The 23,067-nt window shown below is 50.7% G+C and overlaps 1 protein-coding gene across 1 annotated transcript in view; it reads right to left on the bottom strand.

Moving 5' to 3' along the window:
- Positions 1-3,829: 3,829 nt before the first annotated feature.
- The window catches only part of LOC137439443 (solute carrier family 2, facilitated glucose transporter member 11), a 95,689-nt gene continuing 76,451 nt past the window's right edge, over positions 3,830-23,067 (bottom strand). Inside the window, exon 12 of the mRNA XM_068135201.2 lies at positions 3,830-5,139. Within this exon, the coding sequence (XP_067991302.2) occupies positions 4,942-5,139 (198 nt within the window). The 3' untranslated portion in view covers positions 3,830-4,941. The remainder of the gene's footprint in view (positions 5,140-23,067) is intronic.

Raw genomic sequence — 23,067 nt, 5'->3', positions numbered from 1 at the left:
TTAAGGCCTGACTATAGTAACCAATCACTCTCTCCACGCCCTCCTGTGTCTGAGACAAAACTGCGCCCAATCCTTCCTGGCTCGCATCCGTGTCCAGGGTAAATGCCCCGTTGCTAGTGGGGTAAGCTAGAAGGGGTGCGGATGTTAGACACCCCTTCAATTTTTGGAAGGCCTCGTGGCACTCCCGTGTCCATTTAAATCGCGTCCCCTTCTCCGTAAGCCGATGGAGGGGACGGGCCAACTCCGCAAATTTCGCCACAAAGCGCCGGTAGTAGGAGCAGAGTCCCAAAAATCCCCGCACCTCCTTGATGGTACGTAGTGCGGGCCACTCCTCTACCGCTTTAATTTTGTCTGGGTCCGTTTTTACCCCCTCGTGGCCGATCACGTGACCTAGATAGGCCACCTCTCTTGCAAACAAAGTGCACTTACTCGGGTTCAGCTTCAACCCTGCCTGTCTGAGGCACCCGAACACCTGGTCCAAATTAGCTACTGCCTGGGGGAACGTTTTGGCATGTACTAGGACGTCATCCAGGTATACCAGGCATGATTGCCATGGCATGCCGCCCAGTACATGCTCCATCAATCTTTCAAAGGTGGCGGGGGTGTTACACAAACCAAACGGCATCACAGTGAACTGATACAGCCCCTTACCTGTGGAAAATGCCGTTTTCTCCTTCCCTGCCCTATCCATCTCCACCTGCCAATACCCACTCTTGAGGTCCAAAGTTGAGAACCAATTTGAGCCCGCAACGGCATCGAGGGTGTCATCAATCCTTGGCAGGGGATATGAGTCCTTGAGTGTCACGCTTGATTACAATTTGTAAGAAAAAATACCGTGGTATATTGATTATTAATATAAAATGTACAATTTTGTTTCAATGGCAATTGGTTCACGTCCGTCTTATCAGTTGATGATCGTCATGTTACGATCGAGGAACAGATTATTTCAATCAAAAGTTGTATTTTGAACACGAATCGGAACTTGAATGGAAGAAATGGGAAGTTTGCCGTTTCGCATTACTTTGTCTCTGAATTTGTCCTGGTCGGACATGGGCAGAGAGTAGTGAGATTATTATTTTACTCTGTCTGCCTGGTTGTGAAATAAAATTGATAATCATTGCAAACAGGAAACTGACTGTTATGGATGTCATAAAGGATACAAACAACAAGCACAAATAACTAATGTAACGTGTTACATGGGGTGGTGTAATAGACGCTGCGTCAAAGGCGGTAAAACCCAGAATTATTATTCTTAACGACACAAATCTATGTTTGAAGTAAATCGATTGTTCGCTTCGCAACATGAGCTTTGATTTATTATTTGATGACAGTATTTGAGCCCTTTAAAATAAAGCGTGACACACACACACACACACACACACACACACACACACACACACACACACACACACACACACACACACACACACACACACACACACACACACACACACCAGGTCCGTTCCAGTTTTTGCCTGTAAAGCAATTCCAAAAAAAAATTCACCAACAACATCTTCTATGAACTTCCAATTTAATCATCAAACACTTTTGTAGTTCAAGCTTGAGAAATGTCTCGTTTCATTAATTCCAACATTAGAATTGCTGCCTCTGCTCGCAGTACCAGGCCATTCCAGGTTTTCTCAACATTAGAATTGCTGCCTCTGCTCGCAGTACCAGGCCATTCCAGGTTTTCTCAACATTAGAATTGCTGCCTCTGCTCGCAGTACCAGGCCATTCCAGGTTTTCTCAACAGATGTATTTTAATTAAAAATTACAATAAAATCAATGGAGTTATAAATCATCCAATAAACCGATAAAGTGCTTTCAGGTGCTGATAGTTTCAGGTATTGCTTATTCGCTTCACCAAAGTAAGGGTTTGGAGGACATGGCCGAGCAGCTCCTTACCTCCACCTTTCCGGTGTCTATGTTCACACGTGTGTCCTCAAGTATAAATCGGCCTTGGTAAGCCGAGGCAATTCTGTTGTGTAAGACGCTCAGTGCAAAATAGTTGCAACATTTAAAAATGTCGAACACCGTCTTTGTTCTGCGGTCATTTCACCAGCTGCTCTTTTCCTCCTCAAATACATCATCGTCCATCGTTAAGGAGTGAAGGTAAAATAAGATTTAATTTAAAAAAAACGTCAATACTTGTGAACGTCAATACGTCAATACTTCCTCCGTTGTGCGAAGTCCTTCCTAGGCACACCTGAGCTCCTCACCACATACAAGGCTTTCATCCGCAGCTCAATGGAGTACTGCTCTCCCCTCTGGGCTGGTGCTCCTGCCTCACACCTAGTTCAGCTTCACGCTGTTGAAGCCAAAGCTTTCAGAATCATTGGAATCTCCTGCGATGAAGCTGACTCCGAGGGCCTTTCACTCACTCACCGCAGGCAGGTTAGTGGTCTTTCTCTCTTCTACCGACTCCTCTCCGGCCTTGCTCCCCCCGCTCTCTCTGTGCTCTGTCCCCCAAATATTCCTTCAGGTCGCACAAGATCTGCCAGCAACCCTCTTATGGTTAAACTGCCAAAATCAAGACTCTCTGCTCACCTTCACTTTCATTCCCCTTTTTCCCCACCTCTGGAACAAACTCCCTCACTCTCTTCAATCCCACTCCTCCCTCCAGGTCTTTAAAACAGCTGTTCACCACCATCTCTTATCTTCCCCCATCCAAAACCTTGATCTTTTCTACCCCCGCTAATTCACCCCAGATACACTTTTTCGAAATTCCAACTTCTTTCCTGGAAGTCCTTGCAGTGTCCACATGTTTTATACCTCTCCCACCTCCCCCCAAGCCCTCTCCCTCCCACAGTTCTCTCAATGTCCCTGCTCTCAAATGTTGTGTTTGTGTCCTTCCCCCTCTCTCCCCATCTTGTCTACCGCTCCCCTTATTTTGTGTTTTATGTGTCGGTTTGACTTTTGACAGAAACTTTTGTCGGTTTGACAGGAATGAAGGTATTGGAAAGGGTGTTGGAGAGGAGGATAAGGAAGAAAGTGAAGATCGACGAAATGCAGTTTGGATTTATGCCAGGAAGAGGAACGACAGACGCACTTTTCATTGTGAGGCAGTTGCAGGAGAAGTACGTGGAGAAGAGGAAGAAGTTGTTTCTTGGGTTTGTTGATCTGGAGAAAGCATTCGATAGGGTTCCACGTGAAGTATTGACATGGGCATTGAGAAAGTTAGGAGTGGAGGAATGGTTGATCAGAGTAGTGATGGCAATGTACGAAAGAGCGCGCACAGCTGTAAGGACGAAGGACGGGAACAGTGGTGAGTTTGAGGTGAAGGTGGGAGTGCATCAGGGGTCGGTACTAAGTCCACTACTATTTGTAGCTGTGATGGAGGTGCTGGCTCAGAACGTAAAGGAGGGTTTACCGTGGGAGTTGTTGTATGCAGATGATCTGGTGTTGATTGCGGAAAGTATGGATGGACTAAAGGAAAAGATGAACAAGTGGAAGGAATGTATGGAGACAAAAGGTCTGAAGGTGAATATCGGAAAGACGAAGTTGATGGCAAGTGGTAAAGCATGTGGTGAGGTGGAAAGAACTGGGAAGTGGCCCTGTGCTGTGTGCAGGAAGGGTGTCGGAGTGAACTCCATTCAATGTACAATGTGCGCTGAGTGGGTTCATCAAAAATGTAGTGGTCTGAGAGGGTCATTAACCAGTGTGACAGCTACATTCAAATGTAAGGTGTGCACAGAGGGAGCTGCAGATGGAGGAAATGTTGAGTTGGATCTTGGAGACGGCATGAAGCTGGAAGGTGTGAAAACATTTTGCTACCTCGGAGACATGCTGAATGGAGAAGGTGGATCAGACTCGGCAACGGTTGCTAGAGTGAGATGTGCATGGAAGAAGTTTCGGGAACTGAGTGGCGTGCTGATGAGGAGGGGAGTGTCGTTGAAGCTGAACGGAAAGGTGTATGCTGCATGTGTGAGAAGTGTTTTGATTTATGGGAGCGAGACATGGGTAATGAACGTGGAGCAGCAACGAAGGTTGGAAAGGGTGGAAATGCGAATGGTTCAATGGATGTGCGGAGTATCGTTGAGAGAGAGGAAGATAAATGATGAATTGCAAAAGATGATGGGAATAGAGCCTGTGATTGATGCTGTGAAGAGGAACAGGTTGAGATGGTTTGGTCATGTGTTGAGGAAGGATGAAAGTGACTGGTTGAGAAGAGTGATGGAAATGAATGTAGAAGGAAGTAGAGGACGTGGAAGACCGAGAAAGACTTGGCTAAAGATGGTGGAAGAAGAAATGCGGGCAAGGGGGTTAACAAGGAGAGATGCATAAAATAGGGCAAAATGGAGAAGATTGCCATGGGGACCTCAAGGCCACCCCCCGCTCTAGCAGGGAAAATGGCCTTTTAAAATGCATGTTGTTGTTGTGTCGGTTTGACTTTTTGTGTGATTCATGTTCGCTCTTTCACGAGCCTCGATCTTGTATACAAAAAAAAACAGAAATGTCGCATTGCTGAACCTGAACATTACAGTGATCTCCAACTACGCAAACTCCGCAAAGTTCACATCGGATGTTCTACCTGGTTACGCAGGGTCGTTACAAGCTCAAGTCATGGTCACAGGTGGTCATGTCGTTCAGAAAGCTTTGATGATAAATTAAGGAAATCAGTGAAAGCCCTAATCAAGAATTTCATGAGATTTGGTCCTCATCTAAACCTTCAATATGATGATAATACACCTGCATTGCAGGTGGCCTTCAATAAATCACAGGTGAGCGAACCGCACCAACCGAAGAATTCTTTTGATCATGGCATGCAATATGAACTTTTACATTCTTCGGAAAAAGAAATTAAAACTTTACACCTGGTGTAGGAAATAATCTGGAATGTGACGTTGAGAATGGTTTATGCAATTTGGTGAATATCAAGGTGTCGGAGGTCAGGGCGGGTCTGAGGAGATCAGAATCATTGGGATGCGCGTGTTATTTAGCTTAAGTCCTCCTGATGTTCACTCTAGAAAGTTCTGTGCATTCTGGCTCAACGTAGACCTTCCTGTTGTGCCGCTGAAAGTAGGACGAAATCTCGAGGAAAGAGCGGTTCTTCGTCTCGGGGATGAAGAAGAATGTGAAAATTGCAGTTGCCACGCAGTCGATGAGGAAGAAGAGGAAGCAAAATGGTCCTAGTCCATCCTGAGTAAAAAAAAAGAGGACAAAACGCCATATTATATGAGCCTGGTTCACATTGACCTGCATTTTGGTTAATGAAAGACAAACTTAATATCAATGGATTCATATTTTTGAGAAACATGTTTGTTTAATTTTTTTTTTTTTTAATTTTTTTTGTATACAAGATCGAGGCTCGTGAAAGAGCGAACATTAATCACACTGAAAGACAAACCGACACATATAACATCGTGAGCGGTAGACAAGATGGTGAGAGAGGGGGAAGGACACAAACACAACATTTGAGAGCAGGGACCGAGAGACATGGAAACATCGAGAGATCTGAGAGAGGGAGAGGGCTTTGGGGGGGGGCATGGGAGGGGGGGGGGGGGGAGTGGGAGAGGTATAAAACATATGGACACTGCCAGGACTTCCAGGAAAGAAGTTGGTATTTCAAAAAAGTGGATCTGGGGTGAATTCATGGGGGAAGAAAAGATCAAGGTTTTGGATGGGGGAAGATAAGAGATGGTGGTGAACAGCTGTTTTAAAGAGGGAGGAGTGGGATTGAAGGGAGTGAGGGAGTTTGTTCCAGAGGCGGGAGAAAAGAGGAATGGAAGAGTGAAGGTGAGCAGAGAGCCGAGATTTCGGCAGTTTAACCATCAGAGGGTTGCAGGCAGATCTTGTGCGACCTGTAGGAATATTTGGGGGACAGAGCACAGAGTGAGCTGGGGGTGCAAGGCCGGCGAGCAGTCGGTAGAAGACAGAAAGACCACCTACCTGCCTGCGGTGAGTGAGTGAAAGGCCCTCAGAGATAGCTTCATCGCGGGAGATTCCAATAATTCTGAAAGCTTTGGTTTCAACAGCGTGAAGACGAGCTAGGTGTGAGGCAGGAGCACCGGCCCATAGGGGAGAACAGTATTCCATTGAGCTGCGGATGAAAGCCTTGTATGTGGTGAGGAGCTCAGGTGTGCCGAGGAAGGACTTCGCACGACGGAGGATGCCCAGTCGGCGACTGGCTTTGGAGGCCAGCTTGGAAATGTAGTTTTCCCAAGAAAGATCATGGCAGATAGTGAGACCCAAAAGCTTGAGCGACAGAACTTCTTGGAGAGGATTGTTGAGAAAGTAGATGGGAGGGTTGTCCAGTCGATCTTTTCGGAGAGACATAGTAAGAGTGTGAGATTTGTCCGGATTGAAAGACATGTTCCACTTGTTTGACCAGTCTCTGATTTTGTCCAAGTCTTCAGAGAGTGAGGAGGCTGCAGACTGCCGATCTGAGGGAAGAGGAATGGAGCGGCAGAGAGTGGAGTCATCAGCAAAGAGATAGAGAGGATTTTCCAGAGAGTCGGAGAGATCATTGATAAAGACCAGAAAAAGCACAGGGCCCAGAACACTGCCTTGGGGAACTCCAGCCTGAACAGGAAGGGGAGATGAGAGAAATCCATTCAGGGCCACACGTTGACTACGACCAGAGAGGAAGTCCGCAAGCCATGCATGGAGATTTCCATGGATACCATAGGAGGAGAGTTTGGTGAGCAGAGCTGGGTGCCAGACAGTATCGAAGGCACGTGATATGTCAAGGGAGACAGCTCTGATTTCCTGTTTGGCATTGAGGACCTCCATCCATTGTTGAGACAGCAGAAGCAGCATGTCCAGAGTAGAGTGACCTGGTCTGAATCCAAATTGATGATCAGAGATCAAGCCATTGGAGAAGAGGAAAGATTTCATATCCGAAGCAATGATGGATTCCATGACTTTGCTGATATTTGGGAGCAGGCTGATTGGTCTGTAGTTGCAAGGATCTGTTTTTGCACCTTTTTGTGTAAAGCGGTAATGTTTGCTGATTTCCAGGATGCTGGCAGATGACCTTGAACAAAAGAGAGGGTGAAAAGAACAGAGAGAGGGAGAGATAGAGCGGCAGAGCAGGATTTTAGGACCCGTGGGCTGATGCCGTCTGGTCCAGTTGCAGAATCAGAGTCGAGGTTAGACAAAAACTCCTCCACCTTGTCAGGAGAGAAGGACACAGAGTCCAGGAGCAGTTGGGCTCGACTGGTAAAGGTGGGAACAGAGAGAGATGGGGTTGGGACTAAAGATTTTGAGGCAAACACAGAGTTGAGGCATTCGGCTTTGTCACGTGCGATGTCAACTGTGTGGCCGTTTGAGGTAAGGGAGGGGATGGAGGGGGAACAAACACCAGAAACGGATTTGACCAGACGCCACCAGGATTTGGAGGAAGGAGACAGGTTTGAGAGTTCATTCTTGAGTGTGGAGAGATAGTGCTTCCTGGCACTCCTGAGGGTAGACACACACTTGTTCCGAGCTTGGTGGAAGGAACTGAGATTGCCTTCAGTTGGATTAGCCTTCCAAGAGGCAAAGGCAAGTTGTTTCAGGGCAACTGCCTCACCACAAGATTCAGTGTACCATGGACGGGAGGAAGGGTAAGACAACTGAAGACGAGATGGGATAAATCTGTGCATGAGAGAGAGCAATTTGCTTTGGAAGAATTCCCAGGAAGAATTGATGTCAGAGGCAGTGGAGATGGGAGACCACTCCAGACGATTGATGGCTGCTTGAAGACCCCCCATTCGGCCTGAGTGAAATGCCAGACTCGACGACGCTGAGGAGGCTCTCTGAGAATGGCCAGAGAGATGTCCACTTTGACAAGCACATGATCAGAAGAACCGATTGGAGCAGAAGAAGAGCAGCAGACATTAGCAGGGAAGTTTGTCATAACCAAGTCAAGAAGAGAAGATACTCCATTGGCTGAGATCCGGGTCGGGAAATTGACAGATTGTGTCAATCCCAGTGAATCACAGAAGTCCTTTGCTGAGGTGCCATGACTGGTGAGAGAGGAACCCACACCCAACCAGCTGGCATGATGACAGTTGAAGTCACCACATATGAGGAAGAGAGAGTTGGGATGAGTGGATAGATGTTGGTCCATGTTGTCAGACAGTGAAATGTAGATGGAGTCATCACTGTTTGGAGGATGGTACAGAACACAATATATGAACAAAAGGTGGGAGCGGAGAGGAAGCCGTAGCCAGAGGTACTCCTGGGGGTGAGGAGGAGAGAGGGCAGTGCAAGGAGAGTGAGGAAGAGAGTTTTTGATAAAGATAGCCACCCCACCACCAGGACGAGGCTCAGGTCTATCATACCGGAGGAGGGAGTAACCAGGAAGAGATATTAAGGAATCAGAGACATCTTGAAGGAGGAAAGTGCCTGTTAAGCAGATCAAGTCTGGATTGTCAGAAGCAACCTGTATGGAGAGATCAGTCAGGTTTGAGCGAAGGCCCCGGATGTTTGAGGTCCATACCGTTAATGAAGAGAGAGGGGGAGCATCGGGTACAGGACAGGGGAGGGGAGGTGTAGGGTAAGATGAAGGATGAGAGGGGGAGGTAGGAAGAGCAGTTGATAGTGTGTCAGAGATTACAGAAGAGTTCCAAGAAAGGGAAGGATGAGGAGGATGAAAGATTTGATGGTGAAGGGATGAGGCACAGTGAGGGGTTGTTTGAGGGGGGGCAGAGGAAAGTAGAAGGTTGGGGGGGGGGTGGAGGTATGAGATAGAAGGGAGATGAAGTGGGGAGGAGGCAGCTTTGAGGAGGAGGGGGGAGGAGGGAGAATTGGAGAGGAATGGTATGGGGGGAGATTTGAATGGGAGGGGTTGGGGGGGAGTTTTGAAGGGGAGGAGTGAGGGGGGAGTTTAGGAGGGGAGGGGCAAGGGGGGAGTTTAGGAGTGGAGGGGCAAGGGGGGAGTTTAGGAGTGTAGGGACAAGGGGGGATTTGGAGGGGAGGGGCAAGGGGGGAGTTTAGGAGGGGAAGGGCAAGGAGGGAGTTCAGGAGTGGAGGGGCAAGGGGGGAGTTTAGGAGTGGAGGGGCAAGAGGGGAGTTTAGGAGTATAGGTGCAAGGGGGGGGGGGGGATTTGTAGGGGAGGGGCATGAGGGGAGTTTCGAAAGTGGATGATTAATGAAAGACGAACATTGATAACAAATTGGGTTTGTTGTGATTTTCAAGTTAGCAATCCGATTCAGAACGATGGAGGAGGGGTGGAATGAATGTGAATTTAGACCATGTAGTGATTTAGAGTTATAAGGGATTGAATTTCTTTTTTTTGACGTGGAATGAGATGGAGAGGAATTTGAAAAAAGCCTTTTAAATAGGAAGAAAAACAGCGTGTTGTAATATACCACTGAATAAAACACTGAAGGGAAAAGTTTATACATATGTCAGCCATTAGGGTTTTAAACCCCATGGCTTAATTGATCATAACATCTGAAATTATATATCGTGCTTCTGAAAACTGATTTGAACTCAACTGCAGGCAGAGGCGAGTGGACAAAAAGTGGTTTCGAGGCTCGACGTGCAGGGTGGATCCTTAGCCTAGTAAATTAGTCCTTGAATTATGTGCCAAACAGTAGATAAAATGTTCGCGACCCACGTACAGGAAAACATGGCGCCAAACGCCTCCTTCACGAAGGGAATAATTAATTATATATCTTTGTAGTTTCAGTATGTCTCCTAAAGCAAGGACGTAACCTAACACCTCGGAAGAAATATAGACATTACATATACTTGATTGTAATGGTATTCAGCATGTGTATCCAATCATTCATCTACCATTTAGCCTAGTGTATGAGAATATTTTCTTCGGCCTGCGCTCAGGTCTGATATGTTTAGATAAAAAGCCAGAAAGGCGCAGCCTATCATTATGCTTACATCGTGTTGTCTAAATTTGACCTTCTGTAGGACGGGACAATGGGAGATGTTGTCCTTATGGCCCAGTATTGCTATGTTTTAAGCGCAGATTCTTGTCTAATATTTTGCTATAAATGAAATGCCTTTTTGCTCATTCATCAGCGAGTGTCTTGAGGAATTGTCTGCTGCGTGTAGGCGGTACATTCTCGAGCCTCGCTCCACACGTGTGTATATAATCGATTTTATTAAACATTGTTGTTCTTCTTCTTCTGATTCTTCTTCTTCTTCCTTCCCTTGAGGTCTTCGACCGAGAATTTGGTGTCAGGAGTGGGATACATCCAAGTGTGCAGACGAGGTGGATCCTCACGTTCCAGGTCGGGAGGGAGGCCTGCCGGCATCTAATTTGGTGGGTACGCATTTTTGCACCTCGAAATTGAAGCCTCCCGCCTTGCTTTGGACGTGTGGACCTCTGTCGGCTGTACCACCTGGCTTGCATTCCGAACCAAATTTAGTTTAAACCAGAGCAGCAGTGGGTAATGAATCGATTATACAGGGCGCCCGGGATAAGGAGGGGTATCCCTCAGGTAAGCTTCCTGCGTGGGAAGCAGGTAGACCCATATGTGGGTGATAGATAATAGGTATTAAGTTACTCCGGCGTGAGAACTGCGTTTAAGGTTAGGAATCGGGGGGCGACCCGATCTTAGGACTACCAGGAGGGACTAGCCCAAGAAAGGTAGAATAATGAGTATTTTAAGTTAAGCTACGCACTGGATGTGTTAGAGTTCACAGGTAAGTAGGATTGAAGTGTGCATGAGTGTGCATGAATTTATACTGTATTGTATGGAGAATGAAAGGTCAGTCACATGGTATTTGTGTATAAGGGAATGAATGATCTGTCATTGCAGCGTGTATTTGTGTTTATTGTGTGTGTGTCATTGATGTGTGTCATTGACTGACAAGGGATTCCCCAAATTGCCTACGGGCGTTGGGCAATCCGGATGAGTAAAATTGGCAGGGAATAATGAGAATGTTATGGAGAGCATGTGTAGACAGGGCTTTAAAACAAGTGTTCAATTACATCCCCACATTAACGGCTCTCCAGATGTAGCAAGGGAGAATGGGAGTGAAAGTCAAAAATAATAGGCTGTCAAACGACAGGGTGTTTATTCAACGGCATGGCCGGGGCTTGTATTTGGCCGACGTGGGATGACAGAATGCGTTGAATGAAGGCAAGAATGACATGTGATGCTGACGTGAGTCCAATCGGAAGGATGGATGGTTATGGTTTCACCCGGTCCGTTTATCTGTCTGTCTGTCCGGACACAGAGCTCTTGGGGAGAGCCAGAATGGGTTGGGTTGACCAAGATGAATGTGGACAATATATTAATTGTTTATATTAATCTATTAATCTCTGTATATTAATCTGTAAAAATATATTAATCTCTGTGTGTGTGTGTCCGTATTTGTCTGGCTTTCTGGCTGTCTATGGAGTCATGTCTCTGAACACTGATTTTGAGGGAGTTGCTGGTGCGGACCAAAGCGGTGTCCGCGGTATCTACTGGGGGTCGAATGTCACTCCCTCAGTGTCTGCGAACTTGTCGTTCGGCAGTGTCGAAAGACAGGTTCGATTGTCGGTCTGTCTGCTTGATTTTCGGGTCTCACTCTGAGTATATGGCATATACTCTGAGTATATGGTCGTTTTCTGTTTTGTGCTTTAATGGTGGTTGATTTGACTTCCCTGAAAGGGGGACTGAAAATGCTTTGATTTTTTCGTGGATTGCCCATTGGGCATGTTTAGGATTTAATAGAGTGGTGGAGTTCTGTGAAATATGATGACGTTGTCTTATGGACACTTTGTGAGTGACTAGACACGTGCCTGGAAGGGGAAATTGTATTCATAACTCATGTGGGTTGTGTCTGAAGAAAAGGTTTAAAGTAAGTATGAAGAAGGTCATGGAAAGTGCGAAGATGTTAAAGGAAAGTCGAATTAGATGGATCATTTGTCAATGACAAGTGACTTTGCAAGGTTTGCTAAGAAAGGGAGGGGAAAAGATTATAAAAGTTGATGGAAAAGACGGGAAATAAAGAAAAGTGGTTAGTTATGGACTGTTGTTTTGTGATAAGAAGGTGATTGGGGGCTGGTGAAGATTGGATCACGGCTCTGCAGACCAGGTGAACAGAACTCCACCAGGAGTGGGTATATGGGAATCACACCAATTAAATTATTGCTCAAAGGGAGGTGATAGAGCAAAATAAAAAAGATTGTCATGTGGACCGCAAGGCTAACCCCGCTCTTGCAGGGAAATGGTTTTGGGAGGCTAGTTATTTTTCAGATAATTTTTCCAGTGGGTTTATACTGATGTGAAATTCGCGTATCTAGGAAGGAAAGGAAAAAATTGTCCAGGTATTGATAGGATAACAGTGAAATTTTGAAGTGAAGTGAAGGATAACAGTGAAGAGTTAGTGTGTTCGTTGCGATTTTTGGGAATGGCAGGGTACGGTCGTACATGGATGATGGACCGACTGCGGAAAACGCCAGTAAGGCGTCGATACAATGTTGAACACCGAACGGTCCATGTGTTGGACAACAATGAAGGGTTCATAATTAATTTGGCACCTCAAGACAGACGTTCCGACATCCGCACCTACAGAGTTCGATGTAATACAATTACAAGCCGCGGCCTCAAACGTAGAACAGCAAAAATTGGATTAAATTGGGAGCTCAACGCCCCGCAGAAGGACAAATGTGGACGATTAATGACAAACCCGTGGCACCGCGAGCTTTATTGCCATGGTTGGCACGCATGGCGCATCCAAATGGCCATGTGTGCCATAGGGGGGTGAGGTGATGAGGCAGGTCACTTCCACCTGGGCAGCACCAGGCCTTTCGACTGTGGTTACCATGGTCTGTCGCTCGTGCGCTATATGTCAACGGCATCAGCCAACAACGGATATGGCAGCACTTGAATTACCTATCATGGATGACATGTTTTTTAAAGTTTTGCATAGATCCCTCCCATGTGGCACGCAGCATACATGAACGTGTTCGGGAAGCCCTGCCGGAGCCAGCAAGCAAGCCTATCCACACCACCATCCACACCACCAAGTTCTTCTGATCACACCAACAGCGGTGTTTTGGTGAGGGCAAGTCGTCCTGGGTACATGCCACACATTGTAAGTTGGCCATACCCACAAACACAGACACCTCAAACGCACCACCACAGATCGAGGATGCTGCACCACCGCCTGTTAGGGGTGGCAATCACACTTAGTTTAATTTACAGCTTTGCCAGCACTGGGGACACGAGGGCATGGGCGAACACGGAGACATATGTATATGGCGACCAAACTGTTAAGGTCTACCGGCAGAGAGTTATCTGGGGTCAGAGGATAAATATACCCTGCTGCCATGTAAAGGAAGACGTATGGACACGGATAATGTGGAGGGTGTTGTACACAGACTCACATGGAAGGAAGACAGGTTTTGCTGCCCTCAGTCGTTTGAAGCAAGCGCCACGACAAGGCGGCGCACCAATAGTAAACATGGCCAGGCCGGGTTACAAATGGGGAAAGGACTCGAACAATTTAACCACGCATGTATTACTGAACAGCGGCACTACTCTATTACTACAATGTGAATTCATGACCTCCCCCTACGATGATAGGCCACCATGCATTTCACACATATTAATTCCGCACCCACGGATCGAAAGCAAGAAAAAGCCAAAGGAAAATACGTATTGGACAGTGACCCGTGCAATGGCGGAGGTACAGAACCGATCACGGTGTTGGGTGTGTATGCATTTTCCCCACACCAGTACGACAGGGATAGAAATGGTAGTGCTACCCCTGTCCCTACGAGATATGTGCTCAGGACCCTTGCGTACCCCATGTCTGACCACAACCTTGGAACTGATAGGCCCAAAATCGCAAGCAGTGTGTTCCCGGGAGTTTCGATATACCCCACCCATTAAGCAGGCTTTGTTAGACAAACCACCTGATCCAGTCTGGGTGACAGAGCAAAAGGGACGGGTGTGTCTTATAGGAAAGGGACACGTTCAGATGGGAACCTCGGAATGCACCCATACCCTGCCATCCGACACCAGATGGAGAGAAAAGGGAGGCCCCCTTGTAATAACCATAGATGACCAAGCCCAGCATAACGTAACCAAGCTAACCATATCTTGGGGGACACCAAGCGCCACCCGCGTTGAGATCGGTAAATGCATGGCCTCGGCCCTTATCCCACCCCATGGAGTAATGTTTATTTGCGGAAATAAAGCATATCCATACCTACCCGAACAGTGGGGAGGGACTTGTTATCTGGGATCCATTTTTCCCAAGGTAAATTTGGTAGTAAAGCGCGGCGTTACGCGCGCTGCTTGTGAGCAAGGAGGAAGCGGACAAGCGGTAACATATAAACGTCTTTATTGTAAGACTACACTGTAACACTAAACTCCTCCGGGCTGGTCGCCCGGGGTATATCATGAGGCCACGCCTACCCCTCGGGCGTGGCCATCGCCCACTCGGTGCGTGGAATGATGTCACCACGCCAGTGGGCTTTTGTGTCCGCCACACGCGCCCCCCCAGAATTCCCGCGCACCTGGAGGGCCAGTTTGCGGGGCAGACGAATGACCCGGCCGAAGCGCCCCCTGGCGATCGGCGGCGTCCGGGGTGCAGGGATACCAGGTGGGATGCCCCTGGCTGCCCCTGGGATGGGTGCAGGACCGGGGGGCGCCGTGGCGGCGGGGCTGGGCGGTGCCGGGGGTCCGCCCGCAGGAGGGCGGCCCCGACGTGGGGGTCGGGCCACTGGCGGTGGATGGTCCACATCGAGGTGGGCCGGCTTGAGGCGGTCTACCGAAACGCGGTCAGGAGTACCGCCGATGTCCAGGGTGAAGTGCTTCGCCCCGGTCTCCAGCACGCGGAAAGGCCCGTCGTACGGGGGCCGCAGTGGTGTCCGATGGGCATCGTGGCGGACGAAGACGTACTCCGCCGTGCGAAGCTCCGGGGCGACGTGCATCGGTGGGTGCCCGTGGCATGCCGTTGGCACCGGGGCGAACCTCTGGGCGGTCTCTTGCAGAGCGGAGCGCTGCTGTGCCGCGGACCATGGTGCCGTGGAGTCGGGGAGGAACTCGCCCGGCACCCGCAGCGGTTGCCCGAAGACCAACTCCGCCGCGGATGCGCGCAGGTCCTCCTTGGGCGCCGTCCGGAGGCCCAGCAGGACCCAGGGGAGCCTGTCGACCCAGCCGCCGTCGCGGAGGGTGGCCCGGAGCGCGGCCTTCAATGAGCGGTGAAATCGCTCACACAGGCCGTTAGCCTGGGGGTGGTAGGCCGTGGTTCGGTGCAGCCGGACCCCGAGCCCCTGCGCAACCGCCCCCCAGAGCTCCGAGGTGAACTGGGGGCCGCGGTCGGATGAGATGTCTGAGGGGGCGCCGAACCGGGCGACCCAGGTGGCGATGAAAGCCTGCGCGACATCGGCCGCCGTTGTCGACGCCAAGGGCACGGCCTCCGGCCACCGGGTGGTGCGGTCCACCATGGTGAGGACGTAGGTGAAACCCCGCGAGGGGGGCAGAGGTCCCACCAGGTCCACGTGGACGTGGTCAAACCGGCGTTCCGGCACCGTGAACGGGGCCAACGGGGCCTGGGTGTGCCGGTGCACCTTGGCGCGCTGGCACGCGAGGCACGTCCTGGCCCAGCCGCGGACGGCCTTCCGGAGGCCATGCCAGACGAACTTGTCGGCGATCAGCCTTTGGGAGGCCCTCGCGCCCGGGTGGGACAGGCCGTGGATGGCGTCAAACACCTGGCGCTGCCAGCCCGCGGGCACAATGGGGCGAGGACGCCCGAGGGAGACGTCGCACAAGAGAGCCGCGCCCGCGCCGTCGAACGGCACCTCGGTGACGCGGAGGCCCGTGACGGCGGTCCGCAAGGCCTGGATGTCGGGGTCAGCGGCCTGGTCCGCTGCCATCCGGGCATAGTCGATGCCGAGGTGGACTGCATGGGCGACGGCCCGGGAAAGGCAATCCGCCACCGGGTTGTCCTTCCCCGCGACGTGCTGGATGTCCGTCGTGTACTCGGACACGGCCGAGAGGTGACGCTGCTGCCGGGCCGACCACGGCTCGGTGACCTTGCCCATCGCGAAGATCAGCGGCTTGTGGTCGACGAAGGCAGTGAACGCCCGGCCCTCGAGCAGATGGCGGAAGTGCCTGACCGCCAAGTGAAGTCCGAGCAACTCGCGGTCGAAGGTACTGTAACGGCGTTCGGGCGGGCGAAGCTGCCGGCTAAAGAACGCCAGCGGTTGCCAAGCTCCACGCACCCATTGCTCGTGCACCGCGCCCACCACGTAGTCCGAGGCATCGGTGGTGAGGGCGATCGGTGCATCGGGCGCCGGGTGCGCGAGCATGGTGGCGTTAGCCAAGGCGAGCTTCGTGCCCGTGAACGCCGTGTCCATCTGCTCGGTCCAGGTAACGTCGCCTTTGCCCGGCTTACCTCGGAGAGCTTCGTGCAGGGGGCGCAGGAGCTGGGCGATACGGGGCAGGAACCGATGGTAAAAGTTCACCATGCCCAGGAACTCCTGCAGCCCTCTGATCGTGCGGGGGCGCGGAAACCCCTTCACCGCCTCCACCTTGGCCGGCAGGGGGACGGCGCCGTGCCTGGTGACACGGTGCCCCAGAAAATCGATTGTGGCGGCGCCGAACCGGCACTTTGCGGGGTTCACAATCAGGCCATGCTGGCCCAGGCGTTCGAAGAGCGTGCGGAGGTGGCGCAGGTGCTCTTCGCGGGACGCGCTGGCGACGAGGATATCGTCCAGGTAGACGTAGACAAAATCCAAGTCGCGCAGGACGCTGTCCATCAGTCGCTGGAACGCCTGAGCCGCATTCTTCAGACCGAAGGGCATGCGCAGGAACTCGAAGAGTCCGAATGGCGTGATGACCGCCGTCTTCGGGACGTCCTCCGGCCTGACGGGGACCTGATGGTAGCCGCGTATGAGGTCCACCTTCGAGAAGAAGGACCTGCCCGCCAAACGGGCGGAAAAGTCCTGAATGTGGGGGACGGGGTAGCGGTCGGGAGTCGTGGCGTCATTGAGACGGCGATAGTCCCCGCACGGTCGCCATCCCCCGCCGGGCTTCGGCACGATGTGCAGCGGCGACGCCCAAGCGCTCTCTGAGCGCCGAACGATGCCGAGTCGCTCCAGGGTAGCGAACTCCGCTTTTGCCACCGCCAGCTTCGTCGGCTCGAGGCGGCGTGCCCGGGCGTAGACCGGTGGCCCGACGGTGGGGATGTGATGGGCCACCCCATGCTTGACGGCCCCCGCCGAGAAGGTGGGCCGCGTGAGGGCCGGGAAGCCGGCGAGGAGGCGGGTGAATGCGTCCGCTGCCGGAAGCGTACAGACCAACGTGGCCGGAACCGAATCGTTCGGCAAGCCGCTTGGCAAGCCGCTCGTTGAGCTGGGCAACGCACATGCGAGCGAGCTGAACGTCTCGGCCTGGACAAGCCGTCTGCGCTTGACGTCGACCAGGAGCCCATTAGCGCACAGGAAGTCCGCGCCAAGCAGTGCCATGGGCACGTCGGCGGTGACGAACGTCCATCGGAAAACCTGCCCTCCAAACCGCAGAGAGAGGCAGCGTTTTCCGTACGTACGGATGGGCGTCCCGTTCGCGGCAAGCAGCGCGGGGCCCCCACCCGCGGCGTGCTTGTCTGACGTGCCGGCGGGAATGACACTCACCTGTGCTCCCGTGTCGCACAGGTAACGGCGCCCGGAGAAGGTGTCCGTTATGAACAGCAGGCTGCTCGAACGGCCGGCGCTCATCGCCACAATTGAGCGCCGGCCCGGGCGTTTCCCGACCCGTTGAAGGAGCACGGCGGATGACACCGCCGAGCTTCGTGGCCGAACTTGGCGTGGAACCAGCACCAGGTGGTGGAGCTGGAGGAGTGCGGCTGGCTCCGCCAGGCCGGTGGAGTCGACGGGTTTCCCCGCGGTGGCGGTTTTCGCCGCGGCGGTGGGCGGGGCGTGGCGGCGTTCACGAGGTGCGTATCAGCATGCTGCTGAACCACAGCGTGCTGTAGAAGATGATGCTGTGGAACATCAGCGTGCTGTAGAAGATGATGCTGTGGAACATCAGCGTGCTGTAGAAGATGATGCTGTGGAACATCAGCGTCGAAGGCCGTGACGGCCACGCCAACGCTCGCCCGCGTGTCCGAAGCGGCGAAGTACTTGTCCGCCTCGGCCGCCAATGCTCGGGGTTCCGTTAGCCCGGTCCCGGCCAACGCGAGGCGAACCTGCGCTGGAAGTTGGCGACGGAAAAGCGCCCGGAATAGCGAACCGGGGGCTTCGTCGCCCAACAGTGACAGCATATGGTCCATTCGGACCGACGGGCGCGTCTCACCGAGCTCGGGGAGATCCAGGAGGCGGTCGGCCCGTGCGTCGTCCGTGAGGCTGAACGTGGCTAGGAGTAGCCGCTTGAGTGCCTCGTACTTGTGGCCGTCCGGTGGGTGGCGAAGGACGGACACAACTCGAGCGGCCGTGCCGGGCCCGAGGGAGGCGACGACGTGGCAGTAGCGCGTGTCATCGCCGGTGAGGTGCCGAAGCTGAAATTGGGCTTCGGCCTGGACGAACCAGACTTCGGCCTGAGCCTCCCAAAATTCCGGAAGTTTGACGAAGGCGGCCATGGCGATGGCGTCGCGTGTGGAAGGATCGCTCCGGCAGATCCAACGTCGAGGGTCACCAGTAAAGCGCGGCGTTACGCGCGCTGCTTGTGAGCAAGGAGGAAGCGGACAAGCGGTAACATATAAACGTCTTTATTGTAAGACTACACTGTAACACTAAACTCCTCCGGGCTGGTCGCCCGGGGTATATCATGAGGCCACGCCTACCCCTCGGGCGTGGCCATCGCCCACTCGGTGCGTGGAATGATGTCACCACGCCAGTGGGCTTTTGTGTCCGCCACAGTAGATCATTTTAATGAAACAGGGTACACCCCTACCCACGAGAGGAAGAAACGATTCTCTCTTTGGAACCCGGATGAAACAGTAAGACTGGACGGACGCTGGTGGCAGGTCCTATTAGGAGCATTTTTTCCCCAAGCGGGAGTGACTATGAATGATTGGCGAATAGATAGTCTCGCATTAGTAATGGAACGAATTGGAAACGAAACCCGAATCGCGGAACTACAATTGGAAGACGAATTAGTGCATATGCGAACAATGGTGATGCAGAATCGAGTGGCTTTGGATATGTTGTTAGCAGAAAAGGGAGGAGTATGTGGGGTTATTGATGGAAAATGTTGCACATATATCCCAGATCACTCGGAAGGCATAGAGGCCTCAATCAGTCGGCTCAAGGCCGCGACCCAGGGTCTCACGGATAGCCGAAAGGAAAGGGAAGAAGCCAATAATGTATGGTCCAGCATATCAGCCTGGTTCAGAGGATGGACAGGGGTCATTGTAAAATGGCTATTGACAGGCCTGGCCATAATCGTGGGAATCGTACTCACCGTGATTATAATGAAATCGCTAATCATGATTTGTGTGAGAAAATGTTTCACAGGATGGACCCCACCCACCACCACCAATGGGATGTTACTTTCACTATACGGGAAGGATCCAAAGGCCATTGGTGAACCGGCCAACTCTATCGTCTCGGACCCCCACGATTGGGTTGATGGCCTCGACGTTTCGTGGCAGGAGGATGTGGCTTTAGGGATCTATGATTCCTGGCTTGAAATCAATGAACCTATTGATGCTTGGGATTCTGATAATGATTATGATTTTAGTTGGGATGATTTAACCTGTAATTTAGAAAGTGTAGGTTCTTTTAAAAGTTATTGCTATTATACCAGCAGTGAGGAGCGGATGGCAAACATGTATCTGGGATATCCGGAAGAACCACCCTCACCACCACTTACACCACCTGTAACAACCACTTTGGGATCGTCTCAGCTCAAAACACCCAACACTTTGAATACTGACGTTGACACAGACTATGAGGAGATGGATATTGGTGATGACGAATGTGCCTCCTTGTCTTTCACAGAGCAATCACATGTACAAAGCTTGATGGCATTGGACGTCGATTGTTTGCCCTGATTCGCGAGGACCTCACCTGCATAAAGAGGGCCCTTAATCTGGCTGGCAACCGGGTCGCATCTACGCTGCAGCGAGGGTGGATTCGGAATCTGGCGGGCGGCAGCAATCTCTCAACCAGGCGCCGTCGTCGCGAATCATGGCTAACAATTTATGCGTTGAATGTGAGACGACCAGTTAGGGCCGGTATCTCTCTTTGAGCATACGTGACGCTATGTCGTGCCTGGCATGTAACTAATTGATGAATTTGGTGTCTTTCCAAGGAGGTGTCTTGTCAAGACAAAGGGAGGAATGTCAGCCATTAGGGTTTTAAACCCCATGGCTTAATTGATCATAACATCTGAAATTATATATCGTGCTTCTGAAAACTGATTTGAACTCAACTGCAGGCAGAGGCGAGTGGACAAAAAGTGGTTTCGAGGCTCGACGTGCAGGGTGGATCCTTAGCCTAGTAAATTAGTCCTTGAATTATGTGCCAAACAGTAGATAAAATGTTCGCGACCCACGTACAGGAAAACATGGCGCCAAACGCCTCCTTCACGAAGGGAATAATTAATTATATATCTTTGTAGTTTCAGTATGTCTCCTAAAGCAAGGACGTAACCTAACACCTCGGAAGAAATATAGACATTACATATACTTGATTGTAATGGTATTCAGCATGTGTATCCAATCATTCATCTACCATTTAGCCTAGTGTATGAGAATATTTTCTTCGGCCTGCGCTCAGGTCTGATATGTTTAGATAAAAAGCCAGAAAGGCGCAGCCTATCATTATGCTTACATCGTGTTGTCTAAATTTGACCTTCTGTAGGACGGGACAATGGGAGATGTTGTCCTTATGGCCCAGTATTGCTATGTTTTAAGCGCAGATTCTTGTCTAATATTTTGCTATAAATGAAATGCCTTTTTGCTCATTCATCAGCGAGTGTCTTGAGGAATTGTCCGCTGCGTGTAGGCGGTACATTCTCGAGCCTCGCTCCACACGTGTGTATATAATCGATTTTATTAAACATTGTTGTTCTTCTTCTTCTGATTCTTCTTCTTCTTCCTTCCCTTGAGGTCTTCGACCGAGACATATTTAAATAATATTAAAACAGAACCGCAAACAATCTTATATGCACAAAGTACCAACGGGGGGAGAGCCGAGAGGGACCACCACGAGTCACGTGGACAGGGCAAAAGGTGGATGGCAAGGAGATAATGGGGGCAGGGCGAACAGTACACCTGGACAGAAAGTACAGGATGAGACAACAGCACACGTGGAGAAAGGAAAATAAATGTTTTTGGTTTTGTTTTTTGTTTTTTTTTGGGGGGGGGGGGGGGGGGGGATTTAAAACGTTAGACAAAGAGTATTATGTTCGGGGTAGAAGGGAAAAAACTAAGAGCCAAGCAAAACACGATGTAGGGGACTTAAGTAAACAAACACCGATGGGGGTACAAGGCCGCACACGCGGAGCAGAACACGATTAATTAATTACGAGTTACAGGGAATTCAAACCAAAACTAACTATAAACAAACAATAACGCATGGACGATAAAATAACGAGTTTAAATTTGACAAACACACGAATGAAAAAATATCCGCTTTGGATGCCCGGAGAGAACCAGGCTTCAAGGTCGGAAGCTTCAACAACTAGGCCGCGTGGCGCGAAATACTCGACTATTTTTTACTGGTATGAAAGATTAACACCGATAATCTTTCGAGGGACACGCAAAAGGTACACACACGTATGATAAATACAGTTTCGACCATCTGTCGTTTGTAAGCAATACCCATAACCACATGTTCTCTGATGTAGTGAAATTGCAGAAAATGGATGAAGCAACTAACGAGGTCAGAAAAAGTGGAAAGGTAAATAATTATTGAATTTCTGTTCAAGGAAAACTCCATGCTTGTTGGAATTCAAGGAATATCTGATTGTTATGGTGATGGTTTGTTATGGTTGTTATGGTCCCCGGTGTGTACCCCGGTTTAGAATAGGTACACCGTATCCCTGCGTGTCGTAAGAGGCGACTAAAAGGGTTGGCGTCAGGAAGGGCATCCGGCCAGAAAAACATTGCCTCAAAAAGAGAACCATGACAATTACGACTACATATGGGCAGGGTACAGCCCGAAGTACCCCGTGGGGGACCCCACTCCCTCTCGTCAAAACTCAAGGGGCGGAACCCGATCTAAGCAAGGGTGGAAATCATTCCATTTATGACGACGAAACGTCTGATGCCCGACGTGGAGATCGGTTTCTGAGGTTTGGGACATGGAATGTAGGGACAATGACAGGGAGATCAGGCGAAGTGATGGAAGTATTGGTCAGAAGAAGAGTGGACATATGTTGTGTGCAGGAGACGAGATGGAAAGGAAGTGGTGTGAGAATGGTGAAGGGTAGGCAGGGACAGAAATACAAGTTTGTGTGGCAAGGGTGCCCGGAGGACGTGAATGGTGTTGGTGCCCTGTTTTCTGAGGAGTTTGTAGACAGTGTGGTGAGTGTGACGAGAGTGAGTGATAGGTTGATGATGGTGAAAATGATGATTGGAAAGCTCTTGGTGAACATCATCTCGGGATATGCTCCGCAGGTTGGTCGGAGCGATGAAGAGAAGGACAAGTTCTGGTGTGCTATAGAGAAGCTAATGGAAAACGTGAAAGATGAGGAGGTTGTTGTGGTAGGAGGAGACCTAAATGGACATGGGGGAAGGAGTATGGACGGTTTTGAGGGAGTTCATGGGGGTTACGGATATGGTGTGAGAAATGGAGAATGAATGATCGTTTTAAGGCCATTTCCCCCGCCAGAGCAGGGGTTAGCCTGAAACCAGGTTAGCCTGAAACTGGAGAAGGTGAAAGGATTTTGGAGTTTGCTGATGGAGCTGATTTGTTGATTTGTAATACTCAGTTCCAGAAAGAGGATAATAAGCTTGTTACATACACGTCAGGTGGGTCGACGACAACCGTTGACTACCTGCTGGTGCATAGGCGAGATAGGGGGCACCTCCGGGACACAAAGGTGATCCCGGGGGAGGAGGCTGTTTCACAGCACCACTTGGTTGTCTGTGACATAAGGGCGAAAGGTGCGAGGAGAGCTCGGCGGGTGAAGTATCAACCGAGAATGAAGGTGTGGAGGTTGAAAGAGGTGACAGTGAGGGAGGCATTAAAAGAGAGGCTGAGTATGGTGGAGGATGATGTGGTT

This window comes from Myxine glutinosa, chromosome 14 (assembly GCF_964187855.1).
Source record: "Myxine glutinosa chromosome 14, kmMyxGlut1.1, whole genome shotgun sequence".
Taxonomy (NCBI): domain Eukaryota; kingdom Metazoa; phylum Chordata; class Myxini; order Myxiniformes; family Myxinidae; genus Myxine; species Myxine glutinosa.
The sequence above is the reverse complement of the archived record's forward strand: the minus strand, read 5'-3'. Positions and strand labels throughout refer to the sequence as shown.